Raw genomic sequence first — 20307 nt, 5'->3', positions numbered from 1 at the left:
CACCGGTTCCGCCTCTGCGTACGTGACTTACTTTTACATGAGCGAGACTGGAACATGACTTCCCTCTTGTGTCACCGCTTTCACTGTTTGATGGTGGACACAGAGCACTTTTCCCACACTGGCCATCTTTTTCAAAGTGGGGAGATGTTTCAGATAGACCTTATGTGGTTACACCTAGAGCAAATATAATCAGCAGTGGTGACACCCAAGGATCAGTCCTTGACGTCATGTATGTCACATTTATGCCCGCCCCCACTTTGTCCTCAGCAGTAATATGAACCAGCCAACTTTGAAAGATTTTTATGTTACAGGTCCTGGGAATTATGCAGACATTATTTTTCCAAGTAATGTTTTGTTTGTTTATTGGTTGCAATAATGTGTATATGATCTTTCTGAGAAGGGTGCACACGGTCCTGGTTGGACTTTGGTACAGTTGCTAACAGTTAAATTTGTTACATTTCTTTTTTTTCCCCATAGAAAAGAAAGAATTTTCATGTTAAGGGAATTTAACCAAGAGCCTTTTAAACCGATACTCTAAAAAAATTTATTAAATTTATTGGGGTGATACTGGTTAATAAAATTATATAGGTTTCATAGAATTGAATGTTGTATAGCAATAAAAATGAATAAATTACATACAACAAGATGTATTCTCACAAACATTTATGTGGAAAATGTAAAGCATATATAAGAATTCCTACCAAATATATATTAAACTCAAAACTGGGTAAAACTAACAGATAGAAGTAAAAATCAGGATAGTGCTTAATTTGGTGGGAAGTATTGGTAACTGGCAGAGATCTCAAGGAGAAATTTTGGTTTTCTGGTAATAGACAATTTGTTAACATTTTCTATATGCATGTTATATTTTAATAAAAAGTAATTAAAAGAAAAAAATTTATAGGTTTCAAGTGTACAATTCTATAACACATCATTTGTATATTGCATTGTGTGTTCACCACCCACAGTCAAGTCTCCTTCCATCACCGTGTATTTGACCCCCTTTACCCTCTTTTACCTCCCCCCACCCCCCTTTCCTTCTGGCAACCACCATGCTGTTGTGTCCATGAGTTTTTGTTTGTTTGTTTTTCTTCTTTGTTCATTTGTTGCTTTCAGTTTTATGTCCCACATATGCGTAACATCATATGGTTCTTGACTTTTTTGGTCTGACTTATTCTTAGCGTGATAGTCTCGAGATCCATCCACGTTGTCGTAAGTGGCAGTAGTACGTGTGTTCTTATGGCTGAGTAGAATTCCACTGTAGTTCTGGATCACATCTTTATCCAATCATCTACTGGAGGACACTTTGGTTGTTTCCATGTTTTGGCCATCGTGAATAACACTGCTATGAGCATAGGAGTACATATATTTTTACAAATAAATGTTTTCAAATTTTTTGGATACCTAGAAGAGGGGTTGCTGGGTCATATGGTAGCTCTATTTTTGGAGGAACCTCACTGTTTTCCATAGTGACTGTACCGGTTTACATTCCCTCTAGCAGAGAATGAGGGTTTCTTTTTCTTCACAACCTCTCCAACACTAGTTATTTCTTGTCTTATGGTTGATAGCCATTCTAACAGGCTTCAGGTGGTATCTCATTATGGTTTTGATTTGCATTTCCCTAAACCAGTACTTCTTAACTGGGGAAGGAAATGTGATTTTGCCCCTTGGGACTTGTATCAACATCTGTAGATATTTTTGATTATCGCAACTGGAGGAAAGTGCTGTGAGAATCTAGTACGTAGAGGCCAGAGATGTTGCCAAACATCTTACCACAGGAAAGCCCCACAGAACAAAGAATTCTTGGGCCCGAAATGCCAATAGTGCTGTTGAGAAGTGCTGCTCTCGACCAGTGTTTCTCAGACTTTAATGTGCGTTTGAATCACCTGGGGGTCTGGTTAATACGAGGATTCTGATTTGAGCTCGTGTCCCCGATGGATAGAAATGTACCCGACACATCACAGTTGTTTAATAAATATGCGTTGATAACATGGATGGATAGTTAGAGGGATGAGGGAATGAGTGATAGAGCAGGCAGCCGGGAGAACTCATCATTCCCATACATATCTCTGAGTAATCTTAGAGGTACACATTCACAGAAAAACTGAATTGCCTCTCAACAAGCCAGAAATTTGCCAAAAGTCTTTCGCAGGGAACCCCAGACATCCTTAGGTTAAAAATGACCTCATTTCTCTGATGTCTCACATTGTCCCTTCTGACACAGGGTGAGGGTTCAATGATTAGTTGTTTTGGATGGTTGCCAAGGCTGGGTGTGTGTTAGATGGATACAGTGGAAAAAATGTGGAGGCCCTAACCCAGGACACACACCTGATCAAATCAAATTTATGTGTGTGTTGGTGGCAGGAGGGAGGGAGGAAGTGGAGAACCAGAACAGGTTTTTAGAGGAAAATCAGATTAGAATGAATTTCTCAGAGTACCCTGCTGGGGAAAAGACATCCACCGTTGGACTGAATGAAGCTGAAGGGTGGGGAGAACTGGGTGCTTATGTAGTTTGTAAGCCTATGAGCTTCATAAACCAGAGATTTATTAGCCCTAGTAAGCAAATCATTTCTTTTTTTCCTTATTCTTGGCTCTCTGGGCTTCTATTTATTATCTTCTGTCTACCACCCTGCCACACACAGATATCTAAGCTAAGCCAAAATTTGGAATTTGATCCACAAGTGTCTTTATTTCCCAAGATGGTCTTTGTGCTCTTGGAAGCAATTTGCTTAGGATGCTGATACATCTCTGCCGCCTTCTAAGAGCTGGTTGTGTCAGGCAGAAGGGAGAAAAGAAAGGGAAGAGCAGGATGCAGGAAAGTGGGTAAAGAGAGGCGAGTCAGCCAAAGCCATGAGAACTGGGCTGGAGAACTTCTCTGTAGATAGGACAAACATTCATTCAGACGTTTGTCAGAAGAGCTCCTGACAATAGCACTCCCCTGTTAGAAGGTGCAATATAAGTGAATGTGTCAACACTGTTGATTCAGGTGTGGTCACTGCACTTTGGTTGTACATTCCTCAGTAAGCTCGTATGGGCCACTGGCTGCCTGGGCCTGTACCCTGAACCACAGTTACACAGCTGTCTCCTCTGGGCGGAGACTGGGGAGTGGGATACTGAGTTTGGGAGTCATGTCTTTGAGGAAGCAGTTCATCAAGCAGTTCTAATTTTTAGAATGTGTGATGTGTTACCTCACATGGCAAAAGGGATTTTGCAGAAGTGATTAAGTTAACAAGATGTGATCATCTGGGCAGGCCCGATCTACTTACATGGCCCCTTAAAATTGGAGAACATTTTCCAGCCGAGTTACAGCAGGAACAGAAAGTAGATATACTTGCTCACCACGGAGGCCCCAATAACCTGAAGCAAATCCTTAGATATGTATGAAGTGCTCAATCATCGTTCATTGACTTGAACTTGTGAAGCAGCATGAAGCCTGGAACTGTAGAATGACTTCTTTAGGTTCTTACCCCTGGCATCTAGACCTTTGTCAAATGAAGTCCTTGCAGATCGCTCAGCCCTGCTGTCTTTTTTGTTGGCGGCCCTGAGCACTCTGACTTTGGCTACAGCAGTGGTAAATAAACCACTCAGGCCACATGTAAAACTTTGCCTCCTTTTCGTGTGCTTACAACTCAATGGTAGAAAGTCCTAGAAGGGGAAGCCCTTTCGCTACAGTGTTTAACTTGCTCAAAGGTGATTGATGAAGATTGTTTGATGGGCTATTTACAGACCTTTTCTAGTTCTTGCCCTTGTCTAGGAGAATAGGGTGTGTGGAATCAGATACATAAGGAATTTGGAATTTTAGCTTTGGCCTTCACTCACTCTGTGACTTACTATAGGTTAGCAAATCTCTTGGAGTCTCAGTTTCCGCATACTTCTGGCAGCAACAATACTTCCTCGAGCTGTCTCAAAGACGGGATAACTGGAAAGTTACTAGCACACACGGACGTTCAGTGGGTGTTAGCCCCTTCTCATCTCATCGCACCACTACGAACAGAAAGAGTCCAGGCTTCTGTTTACTTTAAAGAGATAATTACAGGCAGGTGATGCAACATAACATTTGTTCTCATTTTCTATTTGTTGTTCTTTTTCTTAAGACATTAATATGATTTGCATCACTATCATATTTTCAGGTTTATAGTCTGTCATTCTGGATGTTTGGTTCAAAATTGCCCACGTGACATGGATAGTTTTGTAATATAAAGATGGTATAGGAATAAGGCGGGTGTATAGAAGAGACCAAAATAAAACGAAATACTATCTTAACAACAAGATAAAATAACTAGAAGGGCAGTGCTCTAGATAGTTATTGTCTTGTGACAGAGACTATTATTCTGGCCTCAGGAGCAGCTGTTGAGCCACCCACCTTTGTCCTCTGTGAGCAAACACATCAAGGTTTATGGCATGGTAGTTGACGAATGGCCTCTGGGGTATGGTGGTAGGGAGGGCACATTGAAATCTTACTGTCACAGTGTCACTCTGCTTGTTTCCACATACTCTAAGCCTTTGGTTCTCAAAGCTCAAGAATGCATAAAAGTCAACAGGCGGTACCTGTCAAAATTTAGACTCCTGGGCCTCTCCCTGCTGATGGATTTGGTAGATCGGAAGCGGGGCCAGGAATCTGCATTTAATTAACCACTACAGTTGTTTCTGACACTGGTTGCCACCCAAGTCAGTGTTTCAGGGAGGTCAAGTTCATGCAGTAGCTCATCACTCACTGGCTATTTATTTATCTATTATTATTTTATCCTCACCTGAGGACATTTCTATTTTATTGCTTTTGGAGAGAAGGAGGGAGAGAGAAAGAGAGATAGACAGAAACGTTGATTGGCTGACTTCTTGTACATGCCCCAACCAGGGATTGAACCCAGTTATGTGCCCTGAATGGGAATTGAACCTGTGACCTTTATGTCCAAAGGTCGACGCTCCAACAAACTGAGCAACACCGGCCAGGGCCACTGGCTACTTACAGAGTGCTAACTTGGTGCAGAGTGTTATAGAAGACATGGCCTTGCTCACCAAAGGTTTAACAGAGAGAGGAAACCTAAGGCTTGTGTACAGACAGGATAACAGCTGCTGGCTCTCCAGGGTAGAGTCAGATTTTTCCTGCTTTCTTGTTCCTGTTTCACTTTGTGCAAGCCTCACACTGGTTTAGAATAAGTTGTGCACTCAGCTCTCTACCACATTGCATATTCCTTGAGAACACGTGAACTTCATTATTGACCTATAACAATTTTGTTCTATCATCTTTTTTTTTTTGCTTCCTAGGGTGGGCTTTCTTCTCATATTATTTTTGGTTTGTTCCATCATCTTTTATTATCCTATAACTTTGGTTTTGACCATGACTGCAGCCCTGGCACCTGTGGCAATCTCTTGCTCGAGGTACTGCATGTTAGGAAATGGATTATCTCTATAGGACTTGTCAAACAGGCTCTATTATGTTACTGCTGCCATAACCTTGTCTTACGTTTTATGTCTTATATTGTCTTATGTTCATCTCGATCACCTGGAAGAGAGATAGCAAAGATTGCACATACCCCACTAGCTTTGGATCTCATAGCAGGTGGTACATGCCTGACGCTAGTGGTCATGTGGGTGGGGTGACAAGGTGAGTCTCATTGGGAAATTCTCTATGACACAAGTTTAGACAGGGAGATAGGATATTCAAAAGGGTGTGGTCTCCAGGTTCACATTTATGCAGACATGTGACATTCGGAGGCTCATCCACTCAACTTCATTCTGGGAGTGATGAGCACATTGATTTAGTCTCTCAGAGGAAGAGCTTTAGGGTTAGGCCAATCAGCATCTGCTTTTCCTTCTTGAGACCAGAACCATTGTAAATTCGTGGAAGAAGAATTGAATTGAACTTGACATTAAGGAAAGTGTGAAGGTAAGAATAGTTTAACTAAGAAAACTCTTTCAAAACTGTTGAAATTTGGGAAAGTGCTGCTATGAAATGACAGAGAATCAAAAAAAATGAAAGCTACGTGTGCTTGTCTATGCTTTGCTTTGAGTGTTAAGGCAAACAGTAAAGTGAAGTTCAATAAATAGTTAAAAGTGGCTTAGGGTATTGGATTTACAAATGTGTCTTGAAATAGGAGTCATTAAGATTAGGAATACTATTCCTAATTTTATTGATGGCTTAAGGTGAAATTTAAGTTTCCTCCCATAATATTCATTTAATATTTATATGTAGTTGAGATTCCACCAGGAAAACTAGAGTTTCTCTGGGCTACTTTCCTTTGTCTGTGCACGGGCCTAGTCTGTGGTTGATGTGACTGTAACCACTGAGAATTAACACCTAACATCTGATTTACATCTTGGGATTTACCCAATACTATCTCCTAAGTGCTTCAGGTTAAAAATATTTCCCTTTTGGCTATTGTGTGTGTGTGTGTGTGCGTGTGTTGAAGGGGCAGTCAGGAAAAAAAGGGCCAGTGTGGGTATCAGGAGTTCTCTCTCATCTTTAACCCAAAGGATGATGTCTGGTGTCATTAGGCGCAGAGGGGTTTTGGAGAGGGGAAGAGTATGAATTTTGAGGTTGAACTGCAGCTAGAAGTCAGTGATTGAATCTTACACCCTTTTAGGCCTGAGTGAACCACTTTCCTTTTGTGAAATTATAAGGGCTGAGATCAGGCAGGGAGGATGTTGAGAAAGGACCTTTTTGTTTCATTTCCTGGAGATTTTCCCTGGGGTTTCTCCTGGCTGCCGGGCAGGCGTGCTCCTCCTTTGTGTTTGAGGAAAGCCCTTTCTTCTTCCAAGGGGAATGTGTCTGTTCTTTGGATTAAGATCTCATCAAACTCTGGAGCACTTGGTTTGTACAAGTAGTAAGTTGAGGCTGAGGGGAACAGTAAAACAGGGGATAAAAAGGCAGATTTATGGATAATGGTGTTCTAGGAGTTGACACTGAAGTGATATTTGAGGATCCAGGCAGCCCTTTCTCGCCACACTGAAAACGAAGTAAAATGACTGTTGCTTGCAGTGCCAGAGCACCGGGGTTGTGGGGTCAGGCAGATACAGCAGGCCTGCTTTGACTTCGTTTTGTCTGGGTCATTTAAACAGAACATGACAAGAACCATCAGATTGTTTTAGATTAAAAGGCTAAAGTTACCTAACTTTTATAACTGAAGTACAAACAGGGGCCCATTTTTTCCCTCCCATTGCAATCACTTCCTATTCCTTTTTAAAAACCTTCAGCCACTCCCCAGAGCCTCCCTATCCCATCCCAATGGCTGTGCGGAGGTAGGTTCACTCAGCTCTTGGGGGGCCGCGGGAACCTGTTAGCTGGCCCCAGAGATGGGCTAGGAAGATATCTGGCCTACAGCTGCACATTTATGAAGGGTTTAATGTTATTTAATTTTTCATGTTATCTTCCACATTAGGTATATATTTTATGTGTGTGTTGAAAGCATTGATTAGGTAAATCTAAACATTTAAAAACAACCACAGTTTTTGAAACCCTGCTTTGGCATTTTCTTCCTTTTTTAATATATAGGAGCCTCAAAAAATGGAGGCGCCTACCCTCTGAGAGGCCCCAAGTGCTCACTGCACAGTACAGTAACGAACGCAGAGGCTCGTGGAGAGGACAGACCTTCAATAATGATCACACAAAGAATTCAGTAAAGTGAGAACTGGGTACCTGGAGAAGGAAGAAGAGGGCCTCTCTCCTGTGTGGCCGTCAGGGAGGGTTCCCCAAGCAGACAGAAAGACGAGGCTAGGGAAAGTCGCCAGATTTGGGGCAGGGGAGGGTAAGGCAGTAGAAACAATAGGTCCCAATAAGTAATTGGTTTTCGGGGATGTAGGTGAACTCTAGGATAATTTTCATATTTTGAATTTGAGCAAGTGGGTGAAGGGTGGTGTTAACCAAAATAGTTAACTGGGGAGAGACATTTTCTGGCAGTGGGTGAGTGGATACTATGATTGGTTCAGTTTTGGGGGTATGTTGACTATAAGTGTGCTTGAGACATCAGAATGGAGATATTTTGAAAATAAATGATCGTGTGTTTTAAGAAGGGCTTAGTTATACTCTTATAACTATAATTCAGAACTTCATAGTGTATAAGTCACTATCCCAGTCCAATGGGGAGTAGAAAGAAAGGTTTATGGTCTCTGCTTTCAAGAAGCCTATTTTCTAGCTGCAGTCAAGAAATTAAATAACCACAGGAGATTCCAGTAACCCTCTAAGACAACAGCAGAAGAAATGTTCTAGACTGGACGTGCATAACAGCCAAGAAAATTATATAAGATGCTTCTTGCTTTCAGCAGTTAATACCTAACTTTTTAACCTAAATACCTAAAATTTTTTCATCTGGGTTTACTTTTGTTTTACTTTGGTAGTTTGAGATGGGTTGAGAATAACATAAGCTTATTTAGTACTGCTATGGGTTAGTTGCTGTGGAGTAACTCACTTTAATTTTACTAGGTATGTACTGTTATTTGTCCAATTTTATAGAAGGGAGAAGCGAGGCACTGAAAGGTTGAATAACTTGCCCTCAGTCATGTAGCTAGAAAATGATAAAGCTGGGATTCATATCTAGTTAGTCTAAATCCAAAGCCCCTTCTCACTTTATAAAAATCCTGTTTTTTTCACTACGTATATCCCCTGTTATGTAAGTAATTTGAAAACTTTTTAGGGGCTATGAAATTTATTTAATCATTCTCATAATTTTACACATATATATTATGTTTAATTTGGTGCCTATATTTCCAATTATATTTTTAGGATAAATTCCTGGAAGTGGGTTCCTTGTACCAAGGAATATAATACATGTAAGCCTCCTTAAAACATATTATTTTTTTTCAGAGAAGTTCAAATAATTTACAGTGTGAATGTATTTTTCAATCCTACACAATAGTATTTTTCAATTCCATAGGGTTGCCTAAACCAAGACAAACAGGAGAACTCAGTAACACTATGATACACACGGTGGTTAAGATAATGACTCACAGGATGCTAGAGCAGGAAGGAACTCCAGGTATTATCTAGGCCACCTCTTTCTTTTATTAAGAGCTAGGGCTCAAGCAGGTTAAAGATGTGCCCCAAACCACACCACTGATTAGAGTCAGAGTTGGAACAAGGACCTGCACTTAGCACTATGTGATAATATGGAGTCAGAGTCTCTTGGATGGTTTGCATGAGCCAGGGCTGTGCTGAAATGTCATTTAGGGTCTTGAGTGTTTTGTCATGTGAGTCAGTTTCACAGTTCTCCCTTGAAACTTCACAGTTGCATGAGAAGGATGTGGAAGTAACCCAAAGGGGTCTGTCCTGAATTGAGAGGCCCAATACCCACCCATGGAGGTAAAGAACTCTGCCGGGCCAGGGGAACACTGAAATCTCCTTTCATAGCGAGATCTACAAGGATGATTCTGAACTTTTTCTGCAATATTTCATTGATGGCGCCATATATTTGAACAAAGGGCTGCTCACATTAATTCAAAACTTACATAATTCAAGACTTTTCTGTAGCACTGACCAAGAAAGGAAGACATTTCTGTTTGTTATTGCTCCAACATGCAGCAATCGTGTAAATAGAATTTTCAATTGATTTGGCTTCGTAGCCATCTGGGTTACCAGCTGGGTTAAGCTGTTAAACATCAAGGTTTCAATGACCTGGAACAATCAGAGGTTGTTTCTTGCAAAATCTGAAACAGGCTGGTTAGTCATCCTCTATGTTGCAGACACACCATGTCAAGATTGGCAAGACAGGGGAAGAGACTGAAAGGAGACAGGTAGGCTGCTAACTGACTTAGCCTGGACGTGTCAAATGCCACAGTCCATTGGCCAGAACTAGGAACGTGGTTCTGACCAAACAGGAGGAGAGGCTGAGCAAGTGTATGGAGGAGCACACAGATAGTTGATGGGCACTAATGGTCTTTTGCAAACATTTGATTCTTGATACTTTGAATTACCTACTTAAAAAAATTTGTAGGCAATTTTATATCATTTCAAGTTTTAAACATAAAAGTAAAACTTTAATATTATTCTTCTTCAAATATGCATGTGAAATCCTTTTGGGCTCCCTGTTAAAAACAATGAAATTTTTGCTTCATACTTGTGAGATTTGGGTAAGTCATTGAACTCCTCTTGGCATGTATCCCAGGTGAAAATGGGATTTGGTCTCTCATTCAAGGGTATGTGGTAAAAATCAGGTGAAAGATCTCATGTAAGACACTTGGCACAGTGCTTTGAACAAGATAGGTGTTCAAAGACTGTGAATTTTTTTTCTTACTGGTTTTGATATTGTAGTGGATCTACTGTTGACAGTAATACCATTTTATCATTTCCTCTGAGCCAGTGGTGTATCCATAGTCATGAGAAGATAGAGAATAAACAATGTTTTGGCTAAATTCTGGAAATAAAATCTCTCCATCTTCTATATGTTCTTGTCTCGTAGACATGGGGAGTTTCAAAGGTCACATCCTCCCTGGATCCTTCTTCATCATCATGGGCATTTGGTGGACTCTAAAGTGCGTTCTGAAGTATGCCTGCAAAAGGCACAAGCGGACTTCCTATCTGGGTTCCAGAGCATTATTCCACCGAATAGACATTGCGGAGGGAATCGTACTCATCTGCATGGCTTTAACTGGCGAGTGGACTATTTCTGCATAACGTTTCCTCCTTCAGGGTATTATCCCACACAAAGAGGAGATTTAATATCAAATGAAGAAATTGCTAAACTGGAGTTTTTATTTGAAAATATCTCTGAACATATATTCTCATTGTAATCGCTGTCTTATATAGTTACTAGAAAGTGGTACTTCACGTTTATACAAAGGTTTGTTCCTTGGTGCGTTGGTCGTGGTAATTAACTTGCCTATCTACTCAAGGTTGATTTCCTCTATACAATTGGCTGGCACCTCTGAAATAATTTTATGTCAGTTATTCTGATTCCTGAACAAGTAAACTCCATCAGAAACCATTTTTTCAAAATAACACCCAAATAATCAAGAGGTTATGGGAAGGCTTCAGTAATAACCATTGGTAATAGGCCGCACAGAGGATCAGGCTGAGGAGGACTGGCCTCACGCACTCATCCTTTTTGTGTCTTTCTAACCCGGAGAGGGAAGTCAGGTCAGGTGACTTCCCAGGCCTTTCCATTTGACTGTAAGATTCTGTGAAAGTGTTCTGTGTTTTTAGAATCTCACTTCAGTGTCTCCTTCGTGAAGGGCAAAACTCCCTACTGTTCCTTTGGATTTCCTCGTGCCTAGTTCATGGCAACCGGTCTTTGCTCGGGGCATCAAATTTGTAAGCAACCATTTCCCAAGAGAGAAATTTCCATGCCAAATGTTTCAGATTAACAAATAAAGCAACATGTTTAAGAAAGTTTAACTGTGTGTATAGCTGACTAGACCACAGGCTGTATCTGGCTATGCTTTCTCAGTTATCTTTAATTGGGGAAAAGCTGAACTCTGGCCTTTTCATGCTGAACCCAGAGACACAGTGTGTAAGAAGGAAGTAATCATCCTCCGTGGGACTGATCTTACAAATCCAGGACCCCGCATCACTCAGGGTTTATTTAGTCATTAGATTAAAGTAGGAATTAAGATCATCAGTGAAGCTGGTCATGGAACTAAGATCTTCATCTTTAAAGATCTGAAATAGCTTTTTGACTAAATTGATTATCTTTAATTGAAAGTTATTAACCAAAGTAATATTTGAACCTCTAAAACAAGCTCAAACCAAGAGTGCTCAGCTGTTAGGGAACAGCCCAAAAAGAGGAATTAATGTCATGAAAGGACCCTAGGCTGGACTAGGCAGTGAGCCAATCCACCTGCATCTTCCTGCTTTGTCAGTAAAGTTATGAAGAAAGTTGCTAAGACTTAATATGTTCTTCTCCAGGTATGCTCGGGGAACAGTTCATTGTTGGAGGGCCCCGCCTGTCTTTGTATGACTATAAAAAAGGCCAGTGGGTCCAACTGCTGGGCTGGCATCATACCACCATGTATTTCTTCTTTGGGCTGCTGGGTGTGGCAAACATCTTATGTTCTACCATCAGTTCAATTCCAGCCTCTTTAAGCAAGTTAATGTTGTCGAATGCCTTATTAGTGGAAGGTAAGTATGAGTGAGTATTTTCCTGAACCTTTCCCTATTATTGCATATTTGTCTAGCCCTTTATAATATTTTTTTAGTGCCCTGGGATAGCCTTGATCCATAGGGTTATCAATTTGGGCCATGTTGAGCTATGTGATATCCTAGGCAGATGCCAAAGATTTTTCCTCCCTGCTGACTCATTTAGTAAAGCTGAACAAACACAACCATTCAAAGAGCTGTGTTCACATTTCCCAACTGTCTTAAAGAACCAGCTGCCATGGTTCTTTAGCTCAGGGTTATCCTGGAGATTATCATTATTTCTGTTTTTAAAAGTGGTAGGGGAAAATGGAGACAACTGTACTTGAACAATAATAAAAAAAAGAAATAAGAAAAGCTGACATCTCAAAAATAAAAAAAAAAGGTGAAATTGAGCTCAGGACAGTGACACACGAATATCCTGAAATGAGATGACAGAGCAGAGTAGCTTCTACCACCTACTAACTAGCCTTTTGAATATCGATATAGTAACACCCCACCATTGCACGTAAGCAGGGTCCAAAGTACTCAGTCACATAAAAATATGAGGTCCTGTTTTAGAGAGATTAATGAAGAACAACATTTTTTATTCAGTTGGTCCCCCTGTTACTATATGGGGAAACACTGAAAACAAGTGTTTAATGATTTGTTTTCTTTCACTGTTACTTGTAAGGAATGGATCGATTGTGGAACTAAAAAAGCCCCAAATTACCAGGAGGCAGTCATTTCCTCACTGTCCGCCTTGCCTCCCACATATGAAGTGAGAACTTTTGCCAACCTCTCTTTGAGAACAAGGGCTAGATAAAAGGTGGGCACCAACAACCAAGAGTCTGAATCACAGAGTGTTATAATATTTTAAATAAACATCTTTTCTTTTTCACCTAAATACAAAGGAGGATAAAGCTATACTTTTCCATGGGATTAAAAAGCATAGTTAGCTTCTACATCTTGGGAGCTTCCAGAGCATCTTATGATTTATGTATGTATGTGCTTCCTCCAATGGACCGAATTCCTTAAGCTGAGATTTTGTCCTCCTTCCTCTCTGTCCTCGGCCTGACTCCTGCTCTCCACACCCACCACAGTTATTATTCATCCTCCTGCATAGAAGATGCTTGGAAATACAGTTAGTTGAACATGTCATGATGTGTTAGGGGAAAGAATAAAGGCTGGGGAAGGGAAAAGGAGTGTTAGGTTTCAAAGATTCCATCCTAAAGAGGTAGCGCTGACTCCTAAAATGCCCTTATTGTGAGAAGCTGGGAAGCAGTGGGCACCAGATATTTGGGACAAATGTGTGTATGTGTAAAGTTCTGTGGAAGATGGGGTGGGGAGAGAGGGAGAGAGAGATTTCACTAAAGAAGACAAACTATTTTTCTCCGTCAGCTTTTATTTTCTACAACCACACACACGGCCGGGAGATACTGGACATCTTTGTGCACCAGATACTGGTCTTGGTCATCTTTTTGGCAGGCCTTTTGGCTTTCTTGGAGATCTTCATACGCCATAATGTACTTTTGGAGCTTCTGCGCGCAAGCTTTATCCTGCTTCAGGGGAGCTGGTTCTGGCAGGTGAGTTGGGGCCCCCAGTCAATGTACCTAGTGTCTTCACCTATAACCTTCTCTCTTTGTTTGGTGGGGCACTTTGCTCCAGAATGCAGAGACTTCCTTTTGATAAGCTGCTGTAGTGAGAACGTGGGCCTCTGACAGCAGCCCCGGTAGGAGCAACGAGAGAGCAGTGGGGAAGGGAGTGGGGTGTGTGCATCTTCGTTGCACACCTGAATATCCACTGTGTGGGAACTCTGAGCTGGTGCTTTGAGCGGGAAGCAGTTCCTGATGCTAAAGCAACTTTCACACTAATGGGAAATAAGCTCGAGAAATGTATGAAAAGCAGGGAACAGAGGAAACAGTTATTTATTGAGAAACAAGTATGTTCCAGCCACCGTGCAGGACGGTCACACACAGTTTCATTGTGTCCTCACGCCGTCTTATCAGTTAGGTATAATCCAAGAGACCCAGTTAGTGGCCCAGGGTCACGCAGCAATGGAACTAGAATCTAAATGTGGGTGTCTGACCACAAATCCCAGGTTCTTTACATTTTACTCTGTCAAGTCCCTAACCTTGATGTGTTGTTGAAAAACTGTATTCAGTGAAAATACATTTTATAGAGGATTGGAAGTCATAATCCAGTATCTATCTATAGATGGAAAGAATGTCTGGGGTGAAAAGGAAATGTAATTTAATCAGTAAAGACTTCTTAGAAGTGATTTTTAGTCCCCAGAGAGCAGGGACTGAGATCGTGAGGTTATTTCGGGGACTTGATTTCACACGAGGAACGAGCAGGCATTGGCAGGCACTGGGGAGAGAAACAACGGGCTAGGAAACGTGATGTTGAAGCTTGTGCAGGAGTAGAAAGGCTGTTGGAGGACAGACTAGTGAAGAGAGGCTAAATTTAAAGGCTATTCTGAAGAAAAAAATAATAAAGAACAAACAAAACATGTCCTGTAATGTGATAGAATTGATAATTGGTGAATTTAACCTGTTTACACAGAAGTTGTTTTTTTAGATTATTTATCATCTGCTGGGATCCTAAGTGCGATGGAATATAAAAATTATTATGCATTCTATATCTCCTGGTTGGAATGTTTTACCATGTGCATGTGTTATTCACAAATAAAAATAAAGTTAGATTTTAAAAGAGGTAGCTTCTGGTCAAGGTAGCACAGTGAGTTTATACTTCAGTGTATCGGCTCTGTTTCAAACACATAACAATGACAGATAAAATATCAAAAACACTTATAAAATAAAAAAGAAATTAAAATAAATAAATAAATGAACAAAAAAATAAAGTAAAAAATACCTAGCTTCAATTAAACAGTATGAACGAAAGCAGAGCACGCCCCCTTGTGGGCCAGACACAGAATAGACTCGCAGCAGGAGGAGCTCTGGGCGGCAGGCCTGCAGGCTCCAGGTTGACAGCAGACACTGATGGTTGGTTATTTGGTTCCAGTGGAACTAAAAGAACAAAGAGGGTTTCTCTTAAGGTGAGGGATAATGCCAGGCTTTTGGAACACTTTAACTGTATTGTTTACTTATTCTATATTCCTTTAAAATTTTTTCAATTACATCAGTTGATGTTCTATATTAATTTGTATTAATTTCAGGTGTACAGCATAGTGGTTAGACAATCATATGCTTCACAAAGTGATCTCCCTGATATTTTCAGTACCCACCTAGCACCATACACAGTTCTTACAATATCAATGACTATATTTCCTATTCTACACTCTTCATCCCCATGACTGTTCTGCAAAGGCGAGCCCATACTTCTCAATCTCTTCATCCCATTCATATCTCACTTTTTGATAGAGGTCTGTTTAAGTTTTATATTATATTTGTGGGTTTGTGAATTTCTCCTTATTTTCAGTTTTTACTTAAATGTTATTGGACTGTATTCCCCTGGGGTTTTTTTAGTTTTTTTGAATTGAATGCTCATTTATTTTTAATCTTTCTTGTTCTTAGATATACTTAAGGCTATAGATTTTCCTCTACATACTACTATAGTTACTTCCCATAAGAGTTAATATATGACAGTTCATCCTTGGGCAATTGTGAATGTTGCATTTTCCACGTGCTTTCTTCTTTATTTAAATTTTTTTTAAAGATTTTATTTATTTACTTTTCGGGAGAGGGAAGGGAAGGAGAAAGAAAAGGAGAGAAACATCAATGTGTAGTTGCCTCTCATGCACCCCCTACTGGGGACCTGGACCACAACCCAGTAGGGTTGTGCCCTGACTGGGAATTGAACTGGCGACCCTTTGTTTCGCAGCTCGTGCTCAATCCACTCCTCTTTAATATATGAATTATTTAAGGGTGTACTCTTAAGTTTCCAGAAATATTCTTTTTCTTCTTCCTATTCATTTCCAACTTAATTGCTTTGAGCCAGAAAATATATTCTTGTTGAAATGTGTTGAGACTTCCTTTGGTACATTGCCCACTGTCAGTGGCAGCAAATGTTCCGCGTATGTGAAAAGAAAGTATGTTTTGTTTTGAAGGGTTTGGGATTCTATATATATTTACTACATCAAGTTTGTTAAAGAAATAAAGATTCAAAAACAAAGCTAGAAAGTAAAAACAAAGGGGAAACTAAAAGAGAATTGAAGAAAAAATAATTAAGTACAGAATTGAACTAATTAGTGTTCCATTCATAATTAATTAAAGATGCGAGGGAGGAAGGTGTGGGCTGTCACAGCTGAGAGTTGACTGGTTTAATGTTGTCCCTTTTGGCAGAGAAATCATGTTTTCTTATCTCCCCCAAACCTTTTCTGAGGAAGAACTATGAAGTTGACATCTTTGGGCATAAATCTGTGATTATTTAAAAATTTTTCTACTTATCAATATGTCTAGACTAGTTTCTTTTTTTTACCTGGTAGCCAGACTCAATAATGTATGAAGTCTTAAGGGAAAATGAACATTTAACACCGGTGCAAACACACACTGGCAGGAAAGGAAGGGTTAGCATGTACCGCTCCCCACTGTTAGATTCCGCTGAAAGTGAAAGAAAAGTCTGGAGCCTTCGGAGAATTTAATATGCTTCCATGTTTTGTTGCAATGTGTGATGTATGAATGTTTATGGGCAAAACTGTCTCAAGCTAATAATGTTACAGTGATTTGCTTTTCACTGTATTTTTTCTCTTGCTACTTCTCCATATATGCTTAAACAAGTGCATAAAAAATGTAAAGACATTAGAGAAAATGCACAGACTCTTAGAATCATGAGACTCATAAACAAAATCAGAAATGAAAGAGAAGTTACCATAGACATCACAGAAATACAAAGGATCATGCTAGAATGCTATGAAAGACTATGTGCCACCAAATTCAATAATCTAAAAGAAATGGATCAGTTCCTAGAAACATATAACCTTCCTAGACTGAATCATGAAGAACTGGAAAATCTAAATAGGCTGATCAACAGTGAGGACATTGAAGGAAAACCCATCTAACTGTATACTTTCACTGCATGCAATTTATTGTTTGTCATTTATGTCTCAGCAAAGCTATTAAAACTATCACCTAACTCTTTCAAAAAACAAAGCAACACAAAACAAAATCAAACCTTCCCAAAAGTAAAAGTCCAGGATCAAATATCTTCACTAGTGAATTCTACCAAGCATTCAAATATTTGATACCTATCCTTCTCAAACTCTTCCAAAGAATTGAAGAAGGGGCAGTACTTCCTAACATTCTTTATAAGACTAACGTAACCCTGATACCAAAACCTGGCACGGATAACACACACACACGAAAGAAAACTACAGACCAGCATTTCCGATGACTACAAATGCAAAACTCCTAAACAAAATACAGCAAATCAAATACAATACATTAAGAAAAGATCAGGAACAAGACAAGGATGTCCACTCTCACCTCTCTTATTCAACATACTTCTGGAAGTCCTAGCGAGCAGTCAGGCGAGAGAAAAAAATAATAGTCATTCAAATAGGGAAAGAAGAAGTAAAAGTGTCACTTTTGCAGATCACATGGTTCTGTGTAGAGAAAACCTTAAAAACTACCAAAAACCTATTAGAAACAAGAAACAAATACAGTAAAGTTGCAGGATACAAAAATCAATGTACAAAAGTTCACTGCTTTCGTATGTACTATCAATAAAATATCAGAAAAAGAAATTTAAAAAAACAACTTCCTTTTGCATTTTCAACCAAAAGGATAAAATACCTAGGAATACCTTAACAAAGGATGTGAAGGACCTGTATAGTGAAAACTACAAAGCATTATTAAAAGAGATGGAAAAAGACACAGTGAAATGGAAAGATATTCAGTGTTTATGAATTGAAAGAATCACCATCATTAAAATGGCCATATTAACCAAAGCAATATACATATTTAATGCAATACCCATCAAAATCTGATGTTACTTTTTAAAGAAATAGAACAAAAAAACCCCATCAGATTTGTAGGGAACTACAAAAGACCCTGATTAGCCAAAGAAATCCTAAGAAAAAAGAATGAAGCTGGAGGTGTCACACCACCTGATTTCAAATTATACTGCAAAGCAATGATGATCAAAACAGCATGCTATTGGCAAAAACAAACAGGCACACGAACCAATGGGGAAAAATTGAGAGCTTATAAGTAATCAGTTTTGAAATCAGTAACACATCTTACAACTTTTTTTTTCAAGGTTGTTTTGGCTATTCTTGGTCCCTTGCAATTCCATGTGAGTTTCAGGATCAGCTTTCCATTTCTTAAAAAAAGGCCATTGGGATTTCAATAGGGATTGTGTTGAAGTTTTAGGTTGCTTTGGGTGTTATTGCCATCTTAACAATATTAAATCATTCAGTCTGTGAATATGAGTGTACTTTTATTTATTTTGATCATCTTTGATTTCTTTCAACAATATTTTGTAGTTTTCAGTGTACAAGTCTTGAACCTCCTTTGTTAAATTTATTTCCAAATATTTTATTCTTTCCAATGCTATTACAAGTGGAGTTGTTTTCTTAATTTAATTTTTGGTTTGCTCATTGCATGTGTATGAAAATACAACTGACTTTTGCATGTTGATTTTCATATCCTGCAAATACTCTGACTGTCAGCTCTAATTTTTTTGTGTGGATTCCTTAGCGGAGGTTATATACATGTCATCTGTGAATATAGGTAATTTTATTTCTACCTTTGCCACTCAGATGTTATTTTTTTCATGCCTAATTTTTCTGACTAGAACTTCTAGTATAATGTTGAATAGAAATGGTGAAATCAGTCACCTTGTCTTGATCTTAGGGGAAAATTTTTCAGTCTTACACCATGGATTATAGTGTTAGCTGTGGGCACTTACTTATTTTAAAACCTTTTTGTACTCTAATTTTGAAGTAACCAGGTGAAACTGTACAACTTGCAATCCAAAGCCCATTCTCTGAAAGTCTACCAGTTGCCAGAGATGATTACTATTCAAATTTTGAAATTGATCTCTAAATGTCCTTAATTTCTTTTTGCAAAAACATGAGCTACTGGGTACTGTTTGTATTACTAAAACAAGCAATAAAACCTGATGTCTCATCTGTAATATTTCAGATAATGGGAGTTGTCTTAGCTCCCATTAATCTTGGAACCAGGCATTTTGAAAAGTAGCTGATTATTTTCATGTGTGCTTCTTGTTTTAAATTGCAGATTGGTTTTGTCCTGTATCCCCCCAGTGGAGGTCCTGCATGGGATCTAATGAATCATGAAAACATTATGTTTCTCACCATATGCCTGTGTTGGCATTACGCTTTCACCTTTGTCATCATTGGAGTGATTTATGCTTTTGTCATCTGGTAAGTTATGATTTGTGTTCCTGGAAGTTCTGTTCCTCGGTGTATGACCAACAAGACTTGATAGTATTGAACTTTAAATTCAAAGAGGAATTAAATTTTTAGCATTCCACAAGCCAGGGTGATATAGCAGAAAATTATCTGCAAACACAGAAATTTCCAATAGAAGGAATAAAGGCTAGCTTAATGTTAGAATAGCTCAGCAGTGTCTCTGCTGTGCCTCTGACCTACGTGTCACCCTTCAACGCACTCTGCGGTGCCTCCATGCCTTTGCACGTGCTGGTTACTCTTACGAGTGGCCCTCCCTACACCTGCAGCGAGTGAGCCCTCCTGGCCCACCTGCGCATCAATTACAGCACTTCCCAGGCTACTTGTCACTTTTTTGACCAACGTGTTTGTTTCTCATTGAATTTGAGTACCTGACTAATTTGACGCTTACTCTGGTTTTCTAAAAGTAAGATTTTGTTGGACAGTACATGTTTTTACAGGGACCCTGATACAATGTTTCATGATGGGTGAGGAGCAACAGAGCTGGCTGATAAGAACACATATTCCTAGCTCTGCTGTTATCAGCTGTATGACTTCAGACAGATTATTTAACCATTTTAAGTGTCAGTTTTTCTTTTTCTGTTTTTGTTTTTTTTGAAAATTGGGGACAATCATAATACCTAAAGAAGATCATCTGCTTAAACTGCTCAGACCATAATAAGAGCTCAATGAAAGTTATTTTCATTGTTGTTCTTGTTCTTTTGTTATTCTTATTCTTCTCCTTTTTCTTCTATATCAAAAGTGCATAAATATAGACCTTTCAGGAGAGGCAGATAATTTAAGTACAATGCAGTAAGTGGAAATACTCGAAGAATAAAGCACTTTTGGAACTCAGAGGATGCCTCCTCACAATTGAGAATTAAGCTGCAGT

General features: G+C 39.4%; 1 protein-coding gene across 5 annotated transcripts in view; it reads left to right on the top strand.

Moving 5' to 3' along the window:
* The window catches only part of TMEM45A (transmembrane protein 45A), an 82467-nt gene that overhangs the window by 57863 nt on the left and 4297 nt on the right, over nucleotides 1–20307 (top strand). For 4 of the 5 annotated variants that reach the window (XM_045193564.2, XM_045193563.2, XM_045193565.3 and 1 more), the window contains 4 exons: nucleotides 10392–10583; nucleotides 11837–12049; nucleotides 13445–13629; nucleotides 19246–19391. In XM_045193564.2, coding sequence (XP_045049499.1) covers nucleotides 10394–10583; nucleotides 11837–12049; nucleotides 13445–13629; nucleotides 19246–19391 — 734 coding nt within the window. In that variant the 5' untranslated portion in view covers nucleotides 10392–10393. Of the gene's footprint in view, nucleotides 1–5748; nucleotides 5888–10391; nucleotides 10584–11836; nucleotides 12050–13444; nucleotides 13630–19245; nucleotides 19392–20307 lie in introns of those variants that run through there. The other variant, XM_053919425.1, reaches the window with a different exon arrangement.

Source organism: Desmodus rotundus, chromosome 2 (assembly GCF_022682495.2).
Source record: "Desmodus rotundus isolate HL8 chromosome 2, HLdesRot8A.1, whole genome shotgun sequence".
Lineage (NCBI taxonomy): Eukaryota > Metazoa > Chordata > Mammalia > Chiroptera > Phyllostomidae > Desmodus > Desmodus rotundus.
The sequence above is the reverse complement of the archived record's forward strand: the minus strand, read 5'-3'. Positions and strand labels throughout refer to the sequence as shown.